Source organism: Lutzomyia longipalpis, chromosome 2 (genome assembly GCF_024334085.1).
Source record: "Lutzomyia longipalpis isolate SR_M1_2022 chromosome 2, ASM2433408v1".
Lineage (NCBI taxonomy): Eukaryota > Metazoa > Arthropoda > Insecta > Diptera > Psychodidae > Lutzomyia > Lutzomyia longipalpis.
Genome location: NC_074708.1, coordinates 37,875,707 through 37,888,027, shown reverse-complemented (window position 1 = coordinate 37,888,027; position 12,321 = coordinate 37,875,707). Strand labels below are relative to the sequence as shown.

The following is a 12,321-nucleotide window of genomic DNA, read 5'->3' as shown; positions in this document are numbered from 1 at the left end:
AAAAAAAAGAGGCAGAGAGGCTCAGGCAAATTGGCTAAAGGGGCTGCCAGACAGAACAACAGGAAATTGCCTTCATCGATTTATATGTGTGTTTGCTAGGACATGAATAAATGGCATATATAGTGCAGGACGAGGTTCTCAATCGTAAAATTATATTTGAGTGACAACAAAAGCAGAGCCAAGAGCCATAGCAAGAAAGGTCCCATGGGAAATTTACTTGCGGAACAAGATGGGATGTGTTGGGCATGTAAGATTTACACGGCAGGGATGTACTCTGCATAAAATATTACATAAAACATATAGCCATGTTAAAGAGATAGGTTAAAGGGAAAACGGCGATATTGTTATATATTAAATCTATATATAAATTCATAAAGCTTCCCATAAGATTTTAATAAACTTTCCTTTTTTTTTCTCAATCATAAACTTTTCAGTGGGAAAGCACACCTGAAAATACATCTCTGGGGCAGCTTTTCATGTGCTTTTTTCCCCAAATTGTGTGGTCCATGGAAGCTTTTTTTTTACTTTACACCGGAAAAGTTTAATGGGATTCTTGCATGTAATTTTACACATACAAAAAAAATCAAACGACTCAGAATTCGCAAAAAAGTTGTAAATTTCACGAGACTCTCCCCCCTTTTGGAAGAATTTCCCACACAATGTTGCTACAGATTTAGTGCGGGGAAAATGTTGTGGGGAGTGAAACAATAAAACAATGTTGGTATATATTTGTGTCCTCTAGTGCTCTCACCACGTGGAAATCCTAAATGAGCTTTCTCGTGTGCTTTCCTCTACATCAGAGACCTCTCACTGACGACTTATCTGCTTTTCAAAGGGGCCGATGGGAGGGTGGATTTCATTCAGTAGGGTGGAATGATCGATTACAGGAGTGCGTGACAAGCTGACAGAGGCACGCAACTACCAAAAAGCACAACGTATTGCCTTCCACAGACGCCCCCAAAGCATATGTGTGTGTGGAAGAAATATGTGCGGAGCAACTTGTATTCCTTTGCCACCTTTTTTTGCCATGAAAAATTCGAGTCTCGTGCGCCGAAGGATTTATTATGGCCTATAGTTAATTTCTCTTTGTTAATTACATTAATGAACTTTAAATTAAATACAATCCAGAGCACCTAGGGGAGTGTAAAAGCTTTCTCTGAAAGCTCATTTAGGGAGAAAAAATAAATATTTTAAGAATCAAAGTTTCCCTGCTGAATTTTACAAATTAAAGCTTTTACTTTGAACTTAGCAAATTTTCCTTATAAAAAATTCCAGCCACATATTTTGGTTTGGCGGTAGTTCTCATACCAAGAAGGAAAAAAAACAACTTCATAAGTAACGAGCTTTCGGGGTAGAGAAACCAACACCGACTTTTAGAATAAAATAGGCATTGCTTTTGGTTAGGGTTCGCATTGTGTTTGTCAGTGTGTTTATTCCCATTCTGTATTGTATGATTATCCCTCCTGATTGTGTCTTCAGGGCACAATCTTCGTCTTCTCTCCGCCTTTTCCCGAGAAAGCCCAAATTTTCCCTTTTCTCATATTGTTCTCCCATGAGAGAGTTAAATCTCAAATGTTGCCTCACAAAACTTTGCTAATCATGTTCTGCTTGACAAAATACCTTGACACTGTGAGATACTTCTTTAGTAATTTGTGGGGGAGCAATACTTGGTCTTGCTATAACCACAAAAGAACATCGTTTACATGGAGAAATTATACTCATTTCATGTGACAATGGTTTCCAGATTTTACTTTGACAAGGTATATGATTGATTGATTGCGATAAGGTAATCGGTTTTGTTTTACCAACCCCCTTTTCTTGCTCTTTATTCAATTTACTGTATTGAATCCTTAATCAGGGGTTAAGATTTACACCCCCGCGGGGTACAATAACACTTGATTAACCAATTAGGTCAGTATAATTTATCTTAAAATATGGAAAAAGCTCTTTATGATTTTTCCTCCTTAATTAACCGCTTAACAATAGAACGGATCTTTTATTTGAAATAAACGATATACCAAGTTCAACCCTTTTATTTACTGAAGGCAAAGCTCATTGTCTATGTATACATAGTAAGTATATAGGTATGTATTTGAATTAAAACTTTTTATGCTTTTTGTAACAGTTATCTTCTTGGCGAATCGGCGTAAAATGTTTTTCTTGCTCAAAAACCCTCTCTACGATATTTTATTGATTAAATAAGCTTTATTGTGAAGCTTTTTCATTGAAGCTTTCGTATATTCACAAAACGTATAGGAAACTTTTGGAAAATTCAAAAAAAAAAATCTCGATATATCATTTAAAATAATTCAATTAGGGAATGTAAATATTTCTGCTCAGTTTCTTCCCCAGTTATGTGGAGCTTCATTTAAATAAATAAAACTATATATCTATATTTTATTTGGATTTCAAATTGAATGAAAACTGAAAAATCAGATGAAAATGAATGGAATATTTTTGGGGATTTTTTGATGTGTTTTTTTATGTTTTATAATAAATTATTTCTTCACAATCACAGGATAAAAAAACATCAAAAGCAAAACACATATATAGTTGGAAGTAAAAACCAATTAAAAATTTTAACTTTAAATACATTTAATTATATTATACACAAATATGTTTTATCGATAAATAACACACACATGGGTAGGTAGAAAAAATAAGAAAGAGTAAAAAGGTATATATTTATCGATTTGGCGTGACAAAACACAAAAAAATACACACGCTGATACACAAAATAAATCCAAAAAAACGATTTTTTATCTAGATAAAAAAAAGAACTCGAATAAAACTCAAATGTGATATTTAGCAAAATACAAATAGATAGTATATATGGAATAAAGGAGGAAATTGAAATGAATTTACGCTATTTCCTCTCTTTTCACACAATCGCTGTGATTGGCTTCGTTGGCTGATTTATTGGTTTTTTTGCGGGTATCTCTTGTGTCTTTTGATAACTTTTTTTGTATTATTTATTTATCACTGATATATTTTGTGGGTGTGTAGGCAAATGGGCTTAGCGAGCATTTTTATTATTGGCATTCATTTGAACGAAAAAGCACTGCATGGAGCTTTCGCCCAAAGTTTTGCAGAAGGAGCGCAACTATTATAAAAGTCGTGCCATCTTGCCACCCGTTGCTTTTGTGGTAATCATCGGTGAAAATTCATCTAAATTCGATGCAAAAATGAAGAAAAAGTCCAATTTTACTACAAATAAATTTTGCATTTAAAAAATTAATTTGAGGCTGTTTATAAAAGTGTTAAAAATGTTATGATTTTTTCTGTTCAACAATTCACTCAGAGTGTGGTGTTGTCCTTGTTCCCTCATCCAATCAACAAAAAAATACAACATATTTTTTAATTTAATATTCTCCAACGTGTAAATATGGTGTAAAATAAAAGCAAAAAATAAATATTATTTTATGTAATGTGTTTCACAAAGCATTACGTATATGGTATAAAATTAAATTATGATAATGGCTGCATTTTGGCTCTTTTTTTTTCTCCACATATATGTAAATTAAATTTGATCCGTATTTTTGGATTGCAAACGCCCCCATATGTGGTTTCACTTTGTTTAATTGTTCTGGTGCATTTTTATGTTATAAGCAACATTGTAAGCAAAAAATTTATCACAAAAAATACAGCATTATTAGTTGATTACTTCTTCCCACCACTGTGATTATTTAAAGCTCTTATCCAAATTAAGAAAAAAATATATTATGTATATTCATCAAAAAGATACGTAATGTTTGTGTGTGTGGGAGTTGGATTTTATTTTATTTCTCTGTGGATTCCATATGGTGAAAATTTGTGATCTCCTCGTGATTTTTTTCTACAAAGAAATCCATTAAGGATTGGTTCAAAAAGACAACCAAACGTTGAATATTTATTTTTTTTGCAGTTTGTAGTTTTTTCTTTACGAAACGTAAGGATAAAGAATTTTAAATAGGTATATGTATCTCTTGCTTTGACCCTATTTAAATAAATTTTAAAAAATCTACATAAATTCTTTAAAAAGTATATTGAATTATAAGCTTTCTATAAGCTTTTAAGGAAAAGCTTTCAGTAGATAAAATTATTGGAATTTCATTACAATTTTTAATGGCAATTTTTATGATAAAAAATGTACTTTATCTACACCTGCATTACATATATTTTCAACCAGATATGTAAGTAATTTTATGAACAATTTTATTTCAACAAAAAACTATATATAGCACTATAAAAATATATAAAACTTTAAAGATACTTCATAAACTTTTGATTGCTTCTTCAGGCAGAAAAACACGCTCACTTGCATGGTATGGTTGTTTATCATAATGAGAGCACTTTAACCGACATATATGTATAAAGGTGTGTGCTTTAAGTGATTTCACCTCTTACGGGGTTGGCACACCGGTGGGGGTGGTGGTGGAAATCCAATTGAATTATTTGACGTAGCACGGATATGGAGGAGGAACACAAAAATACCACACGGAAGATCCACACCCAACTCTGCCGGTGAGATTAAGTATATCCTTGACAGGACATTAAATCCCACCTCCCATGGCAGTTGTGTTTATCCCTAAATGTGATTTTGTAATTTTGTAAAGTGTTTTTCTTTCGTCCCCGTCTGGCACGAGGATTCAGGCTGAGGAGGGGCGGTTTATGGGTGAATTTTACCTGTTTTTGGTCCAACGAGATCCTTTGCGCCAGTCTTATTGGCATTCATCCTACGAGGACCCGTACCGCCGGATCCAGGGGCTCCGGGGGGTGCATTCCCAATGGGCGTACCACTTCCTCCAGGTTGTCCTGAAATAAATCACATACGCACACAATTCAATAAAGATCCGTCAAGCAAACTGAATTCCCCGAGAGAGAGCTTTCTTTTCCTTCCAACCCATTCCCAAAAGGGAATTCCCTCAATTTCTACATCTCCCCCTTCCACCCCTTCAAATTCACATTCCCAAATGGCTTTTTCTATCTCCTCATAGGACTTATTTGCTTAATCCCTTTCCGCATGGGATTCGCAGTGTCGATATAAGGAAACATGGGGGAAGGGGAGAAGTCTTAGAGGAACTTGAGGGGGTGTGGATAAAGAAGAATGAAATCCATTTATGAAGCTCAAATGATTGCGGGTGTTTTACTCTCATTTGTATACGCAAATGGGTACATCAGCAACAGTTTGGTGTGTCTCTTGTGAACACAAGCCAAGGATTACTGAAAGGAAATTGATAAGGACGATTTTTTACTGTCTTCCCATCGTTTTGGGTTCTCAATTGAAGGATTCGCTCTATTCATTCCAAAAGGATTCAATCAATCATATTTTAGAATCCTTATTTTATTTATTAAGAAAATGATTACGTCAAAAGGGGCTTATTATTGAGGGAAGTTTTAGATCTTTTTTATGATTTTACTTCAAGGTGTTTCCTGTGGATAGATTCTGATCTGAATGAAGTTAAAAGAATTTTTATAAAATTTAAATCTCAAAAGAATATTACTTCTACTCAAGCAAATAGAGGAGAATTGTCCGATTCTGTTCCATAAAAAGCACAAGATTGGATAATTAAAATTATTTCAACCCTCTCTGTAGTGAAAGTTCATCATTAGAAAAAGCTTTCTAACAATGAAGCAATATTTTATGAAATCTGATTATTCCCTTTAAAAAAAATTGTACAAGAAATAAATATTCCGCCAATGATTAGCCCCTCGCGAATCCTTTGCGGTGCTTTCACAAAGCAACATTCTTCTGCACGATTAGTGACACACTTGACTATTTCAGCAGTCACATTATTGATGATTTTCCGTGGAATTGTGAGGATTGGGAGTCAAGCAAAAATAAATGAAGGTTGACTACGAAATTGTTTCCCCTTCAACATACTTCAATATTTTGCGTGGATCAGATTTTATAAGTATTTTGAAATTTACTCCAACAGCCATTAATCAAATATTCATTTTGGCCCATTCACCGCGAGGTGATAATTTATCATTTTTTGCGGCAACGCACCATACTTTTGCCATGTACATATAATTTCGCAATAACTTTGCTGCGTGGTGCGGATCGTATTTTTGGTTTGAAAAAAAAAGCACCAAATGTTCCGTACAGAAATGAGGAAAATGAAAGGAGCTCACGGGGTAAAAGTATTGGTATGGAATTTCTTGTTTTCAATGGCATGTTTTTGCCAGAAGATATCCTACTCCCCATTTTGGGGGCGGGGGAGAAACTCATTTTGTATCGCACTTCCCAAGCTATGAAATATGGCGAATTTCCGGATGGATGGTGGTGGGCGATGGGGTGTCTGTTTATACAATTTTTACGGTATGTCGTAAAGTTGTTTCACGAATTAAATTAGGGGACGAAGAGTGGAGAGCCCTACTCAGCCCCCCACGCAACCATTTCTACATTTCAGCAACCTTCAAATACACCCCCATCCACGCGCAAAATCATCCCCAAACGCCAGTTGATATTTTATTTGGTTTCCAAGCTTACATAATGTGAACAATTTTATGTACTTTGTATACTTCTTTTGGCTCTCATGCGAGCCCTCCACCGCGTGTACGAGATTCCCCCAAACGCAATGCATATCCGAAATGTGCAAAGTTGACACGATAAAGTGCTTTATTGGCAGGACATTAAAGCTTCTGCGGGATGGTGTTTATTATGAGGGTGAAATGGCCACAAATTCGCAATTTTTCATCTCAAAAAAGAAATGATCCATAATTCAATACATAGAATTGTGCGCCACTGGGGAGGATGTAAATTATTGCCAAGAGAAAAAGTCTCAAAGTATTTCATAAAATAAAAAAAAGAAGAAAAAATGCCGAAAATCTCTCTTAGATGGGCATATATATCTAAGACATAAACGGGTATTTTATTGCTGTTTAGACTCGTTTAAAACTTAATCTCAAGAGATTTATGTCCCCTGATATGGGCTGTGTGACATTTATTTTAGGGAATTCTCAAATTCATTATATATGTATGTATAGGCTAGGTACATACAGTGAGCTTTCGTTAACGACTTATGGAAAATATATTATGAGAAAAAAAGTTTATTCGTATTTTTTATTTGATAAAAAATAATCATTTTTCATTAATAATTATACGGAAAATTGAAAAACATAAATTCCAGCCAATTATGCACAGTATATGGAAATTAAAATGAAAAATTTCCCTCTAAAAGTAATCCTAAATATATTGTCCATAAAAAAGGCCGTTAAAAATTACTGTACGGACATTGTTTTTCCTTGTGTATGCAGAGAAATAATCATAAAGTAAAATTCTCGTGAATATGTAGTAAAAATTACCCTTATACTAAATATTATACATCCGAAAAATTTAACACTCCCTTTTAGGAGTTACTTTATGCTAATACAATTACTCTATAATAGCCCGTTGGAGTTGCTCTATGAATTTAAGGTGAGTGCTGTGTGTACCATTTAATTTAATGCAAAAGTTGCGCACTTTCTCAAAGCATTTCCGCAAATATGTCGCGACAGAATTCATTTTATCAGAACACGAAGTTATATCTCCTCCAAATTGTTAGCATTCTCGTTCTTTCACTTTCAATTTAAGTCTCTCTTCAACACTTCCTGCTGATGCACATTTTACAATTTTCACCGTCGTTTGCGTGCACTGAAGCACAAATGAATTGCATTGAAAAAGCTCCATTATCTTTAGTTTGAAATGTTCTTCAAACTGTTAAGAAGACATTTTGAAAAATGATGAAAAGTATTTGAGCTTTTCTTTCTGTCACATAACAATCATGTCAGGAAGGTGTTGAATACTTTGTTTAATGGTAGAAGGAGGGAGGGAAGGATCAAGTAAATTTGAAGAGAAAATGGAAAATTCGCCATCAATTCCCACTGTAGATTATTCAAAGGATTAGTACCTGTTCATTTTTTTTTAAATTGAAAGTTTTGGCAAACTTACCTGGTACTCGTGGTTGTCGCGGCTGCTCTACGGGAAGTACGCGTCTTCGTTTCTTTGGTAGCTTCGCCCTGGCCTGCGTGTGTGAGTAGTACATGGCAAAATTGCTGACGATTACAGGAACTGGCAGGGCAATCGTCAGTACACCAGCTAGGGCACATAGGGCACCCACGAACATGCCAACATACGTCTTGGGCGCCATGTCACCATAACCTACCGTTGTCATCGTAACAAGGGCCCACCAGAGGCCAAGTGGGATGCTATTGAAGTCATTGTGCGGATTGGCCTGTATTCGCTCCGCGTAGTACACTAAACTGGCAAATATGACGATACCTAACACTAGGAAGAATACAAGGAGGGTCAGCTCCTTTGCGGATGCCCTAAATGTCTGTATGAGAATCTTGAGGCCGGAGCTGTGTCGCGTCAGCTTGAACAGTCGCATTATGCGAATTATTGAGAAGAATTCCAAGATATCGGCATTCTCCAGGTGGGACGCAAATTTCTGGAGCACCAGATCGATGTAAAAACTTAATGTGGCGATATAGTCGATTATATTAACGGATGATTTTATGAAGTTGCACTTATTCGGTGATGATATAAATCTCACCTGATCGTGGGGGAGGAAAAAGAGGAGAAAAAAAACGAGCAATCAGTGTAAATTACCGTGTATTGTAATTTGGGTGGGGGCAAAGGTGCGAGAGGGTAAAACCATATATATTGTCAATCACAGGTAGGGTACTCACGAGAATTTCTAGGGTGAACCACGCATTGCACACACACTCAATGTAGAAGAATGCGAGATGGGCGTTGGTTTGTGCTTTATCCAACACCCACGATGTACTTCCATTAGCTGTACGTACGGTGATATTCCTGATGATGGGCACCCGCATGTCGGGGTGTGTTTTCAAACAGAATGACAAAATGGAAACGCAAATGAAGAACACGGAAACGACACCAATTATCTGTGAAAATGCCCATTAATTTAGGTTAACAACAGGATGGTATGCAATCATTTTCGGGACTTTTCATGTACATTGTTCTGCTATTACAATTTCTCTGATTTCACATGAATTCAATCATTACGAAAAGCCTTGTGTACACACACATTCTCCCAATTAAAAACGGAAATGGATTCTCCAAGAGATATATAGCCACTACTGTACATAATTACATGTAGTGCCTTACGTAGGTACATATTTGTGGTAGGTGTATTCTATTACTTAATGCTGTAAATGAAATACAATCTAATACCATTAAGAGAGTTCTGAATAATCATTGCATTGTTTCTATGAGGAGTTAAATAATCTACAGATTTTCCCAATGGTATTTGATACACTTAATAACCAATTGAAGATTAATCCAATTTAATTAATTAAATCTTTCTCAAGAGGCAATTAAATTAACTATTATTTTGGGAAATATATACCTTAAAAGCTCAGAAGAAACTTAAGTTTCAAACTATTTTACTACCAAACGCTAGAGCTTAAAAAAAGCTCATAGAAAATTCTTCATTGAGCTTTCACGCACAAAGTGTGGAAATAATTTTCCTAATGAAAAGCTTTGTAATTTATCGATTTAGGTATGTGGTGAAGCTACACAACACTTGAGGTATTTTCCACATGAATTGCGTTCAATTGAATCTGCAAATTTGTACACGACATTAACGCATGTTACCAGGGGGTTTAGTCGTCCAGGTGATATCACACTTTTGGAATTTACTACGTGCCCCCCAAAGTTTCCGCCTCATTTATAATTTTGATGAAACTCTGGACAAAATTACATGCACCACCCCCGAAAAATGGGGTGAAGTATGGCACGCAAAACTAAATATTTGGTTGGTTGTGAGTAAAATGCGGACCAGGGGGGTGTTATGACATGATAGTGTGCTTGTAGTGGGCAACAGAGGATGTTGTATACTCGAAAATTAGTTAAGGATCATGAGCTTTTGGTTGTACGTCCAATTTAATGTTTGTCCACCATGCACACCCGCTTTTGCCATAAAATTGCCAATCGATACACTTCGTCATAACAATAGGTAGATGTGCAACAAAACACACTACAAATTTTCCCCATATCGTGTCCCCCACAATAATGGCAAAAAAGAGATGGGTAATCGCATACTCCACCACATATCACAGGGGGTGCTACATAGTGAGAGAGCTATAACACCCAGAAGCAACCCTCTTCAGTGAATCACGTGAGATTAAATGTACGAACCGGTGTGAAGCTACCATTGATAAAATAAGTGTGTGCGTGGGTGGTGTATTGCACGTTTTTCAATGTACACGAAATTCAATTGAATAATATTTTTTATTATCCCACATCCGGGGTTGCAAATTGCGTGAAAGAATTACATGGATAGAGCCTAATTGAATTTTTTCTCTCTTTTTTTTCCCTACACACACACCTTACTTATCCAGGGTAAAAAATTATGCAAAAACAGTCAGGTGTGAGATAAATTGGAGGCATTTCCTATGTGACATGATGTTGTCTCAGGTGTCCTCATACATATTTAAATGCGGTTTGAGCTCATTGCAGAATTCAGAAAAAAAGCAACGAGGAAAAAGGGAAGCCCCTAGAGGGATGACAACTCATGTGTAAATAGTTTTTAAATAAACTTTCTGTTTTTTTTAGAATAAAATAAATTTCAGAAAATATTTTTTTTGTTTTGAAAATCTTTTATATTTTGTCTTTTTATTGTTTTAAAAACTTTTCAACTTTTGCACAAAAAGCTCTAGATATTTCTTCTTCTTATTATTTTTCAAATTTCTCAGGGCCGGACGACATTTCGACATCCACACAGCCAAGGTCTAGATATTCAATCAAAAGCTTAATTATATATCTAGGTATATTTCTATCGTATTTACTTGAAAAAGCTCGAAAGCTTTTCTTCATAAAATGTACTTTCTATGGGGTATTCTACATAATTCTCAATCAATTTGTTAATTCAATTGATTGAATTATAAAAACCAGGAGCTAAATTTTTTTCCTATTTATTTAAGCTACTTTTAATTCGTAAAGAGTCTATAAGTTTCTTCACGAATTTCTTGTGAATAAATTAAAATTTCAATGTTTAAATAAAACTTAAAGAAATCAGCAAAAAATGTATAATTTTCCTTATTAAAAGTTCTTTTAAGAAATTCAAACCGAGTCCTTCAATTAGTTACTTATCATCCCCATTTCCCTCGATGATGTTCGTCATGACAAATAGAATTTAAGACTAAGAGGGTGAAAGTGTATGTCCTCAGTTTACAATATTTTATCATTCACAGAGGTCCCCACCCCGCCTTGTCTTCAGGTAGCTTTTTTCTGTAAAGCCTTACGGAGGAAAGCTCTTGTAATTTAAAATGTTCCCTCCGAAATAATTTTTGAAAGAGATATAGACTATGGGTGGAAATATTTCCAAATGGATACCTCATGTGGGTGAAAAATTATGTATTCCTGTCGTATGGGGAGGAAGTATGGAGAATGTGTGTCATCCCAATCGATAAATTGTGGTGAAAATATGGGCATACTCACTTTAGCTGAATTCGAACTGTACGGTTCATCGAATAGAGACCAAATTTGTGGTTTCATGTTCTGCCACCAGGAAACTGAGCCTTTGAAGTAATCCTCCTCGAAACCGAATTTTCTAGCCAATTCCTCCTCTGACGGCTTTTCCGTGTCCAAATCCAACCGATCGAGTACTGCGAGTGTCTCCTGTGTATCACGATGCTGCAAGAAAAAAACAAAAAAGGAAAATATATAGCCGTGGTATTAGGATGAAGGATTTGTCACAAGCCCGCACCTTCACAGCTCCTATTTGGCTGCGTATTATGAAAGGGAATTTTCTTCGTAGCATGTGTGCAAAATGGATTGAATTGTATATGAATGGGGCGGAATGTTTCGTGCAACGCAGAAAACTTTTGTGTGTGTCACAGTGCCCGAGGGAAATTTAGTCGCACAGGTGAAATTTTCCTATTAAATTACCTGTTGATGGGCGTGTGAAAAGCACGGTGAAAATGCCAAAGGGTGTCAAAGATATATAGCGTAAAAGTAAATGGAATTATAAATTTTGGTTAACTCCCCGTCCTTCCAAAAAAAAACAAGGCGGCAAACAGTTGAATTGAATCAATAAACTCTTCCTATTGACTTTGCCAAAATTGACCCGAAATACGATCCCACACATCCCCCACATCCTACAACATGGTTTATTCTTTACGGTTTCATGTTGACTTTGCTGTTCTTTTTTTGAGAGTTTGATGTGATTAAAGACTGATTTTCACGTCGTGTAGAATATTCTCTACAATCTGTATTATATTTTGGCATTTTCACCATTTAGAGAATAAAACATAAATTGTAAAATTTATAAGTGCTTTATGTATTATTTAAAAGTTAGTTTAGCATTCATTCGTTCTCTCAAAACTAATTCC

General features: G+C 35.4%; 1 protein-coding gene across 4 annotated transcripts in view; it reads right to left on the bottom strand.

Annotated features, from left to right (window-relative positions):
• Nucleotides 1-12,321, bottom strand: part of LOC129791462 (potassium voltage-gated channel protein Shaw) — a 60,246-nt gene that overhangs the window by 11,705 nt on the left and 36,220 nt on the right. For 3 of the 4 annotated variants that reach the window (XM_055829654.1, XM_055829655.1, XM_055829656.1), the window contains exons 6-9: nt 11,429-11,623; nt 8,653-8,871; nt 7,913-8,516; nt 4,666-4,794 (exon numbers count right to left, since the gene is read on the bottom strand). In XM_055829654.1, the coding sequence (XP_055685629.1) occupies nt 4,666-4,794; nt 7,913-8,516; nt 8,653-8,871; nt 11,429-11,623 (1,147 nt within the window). Of the gene's footprint in view, nt 1-2,865; nt 3,169-4,665; nt 4,795-7,912; nt 8,517-8,652; nt 8,872-11,428; nt 11,624-12,321 lie in introns of all 4 variants that reach the window. The other variant, XR_008750702.1, reaches the window with a different exon arrangement.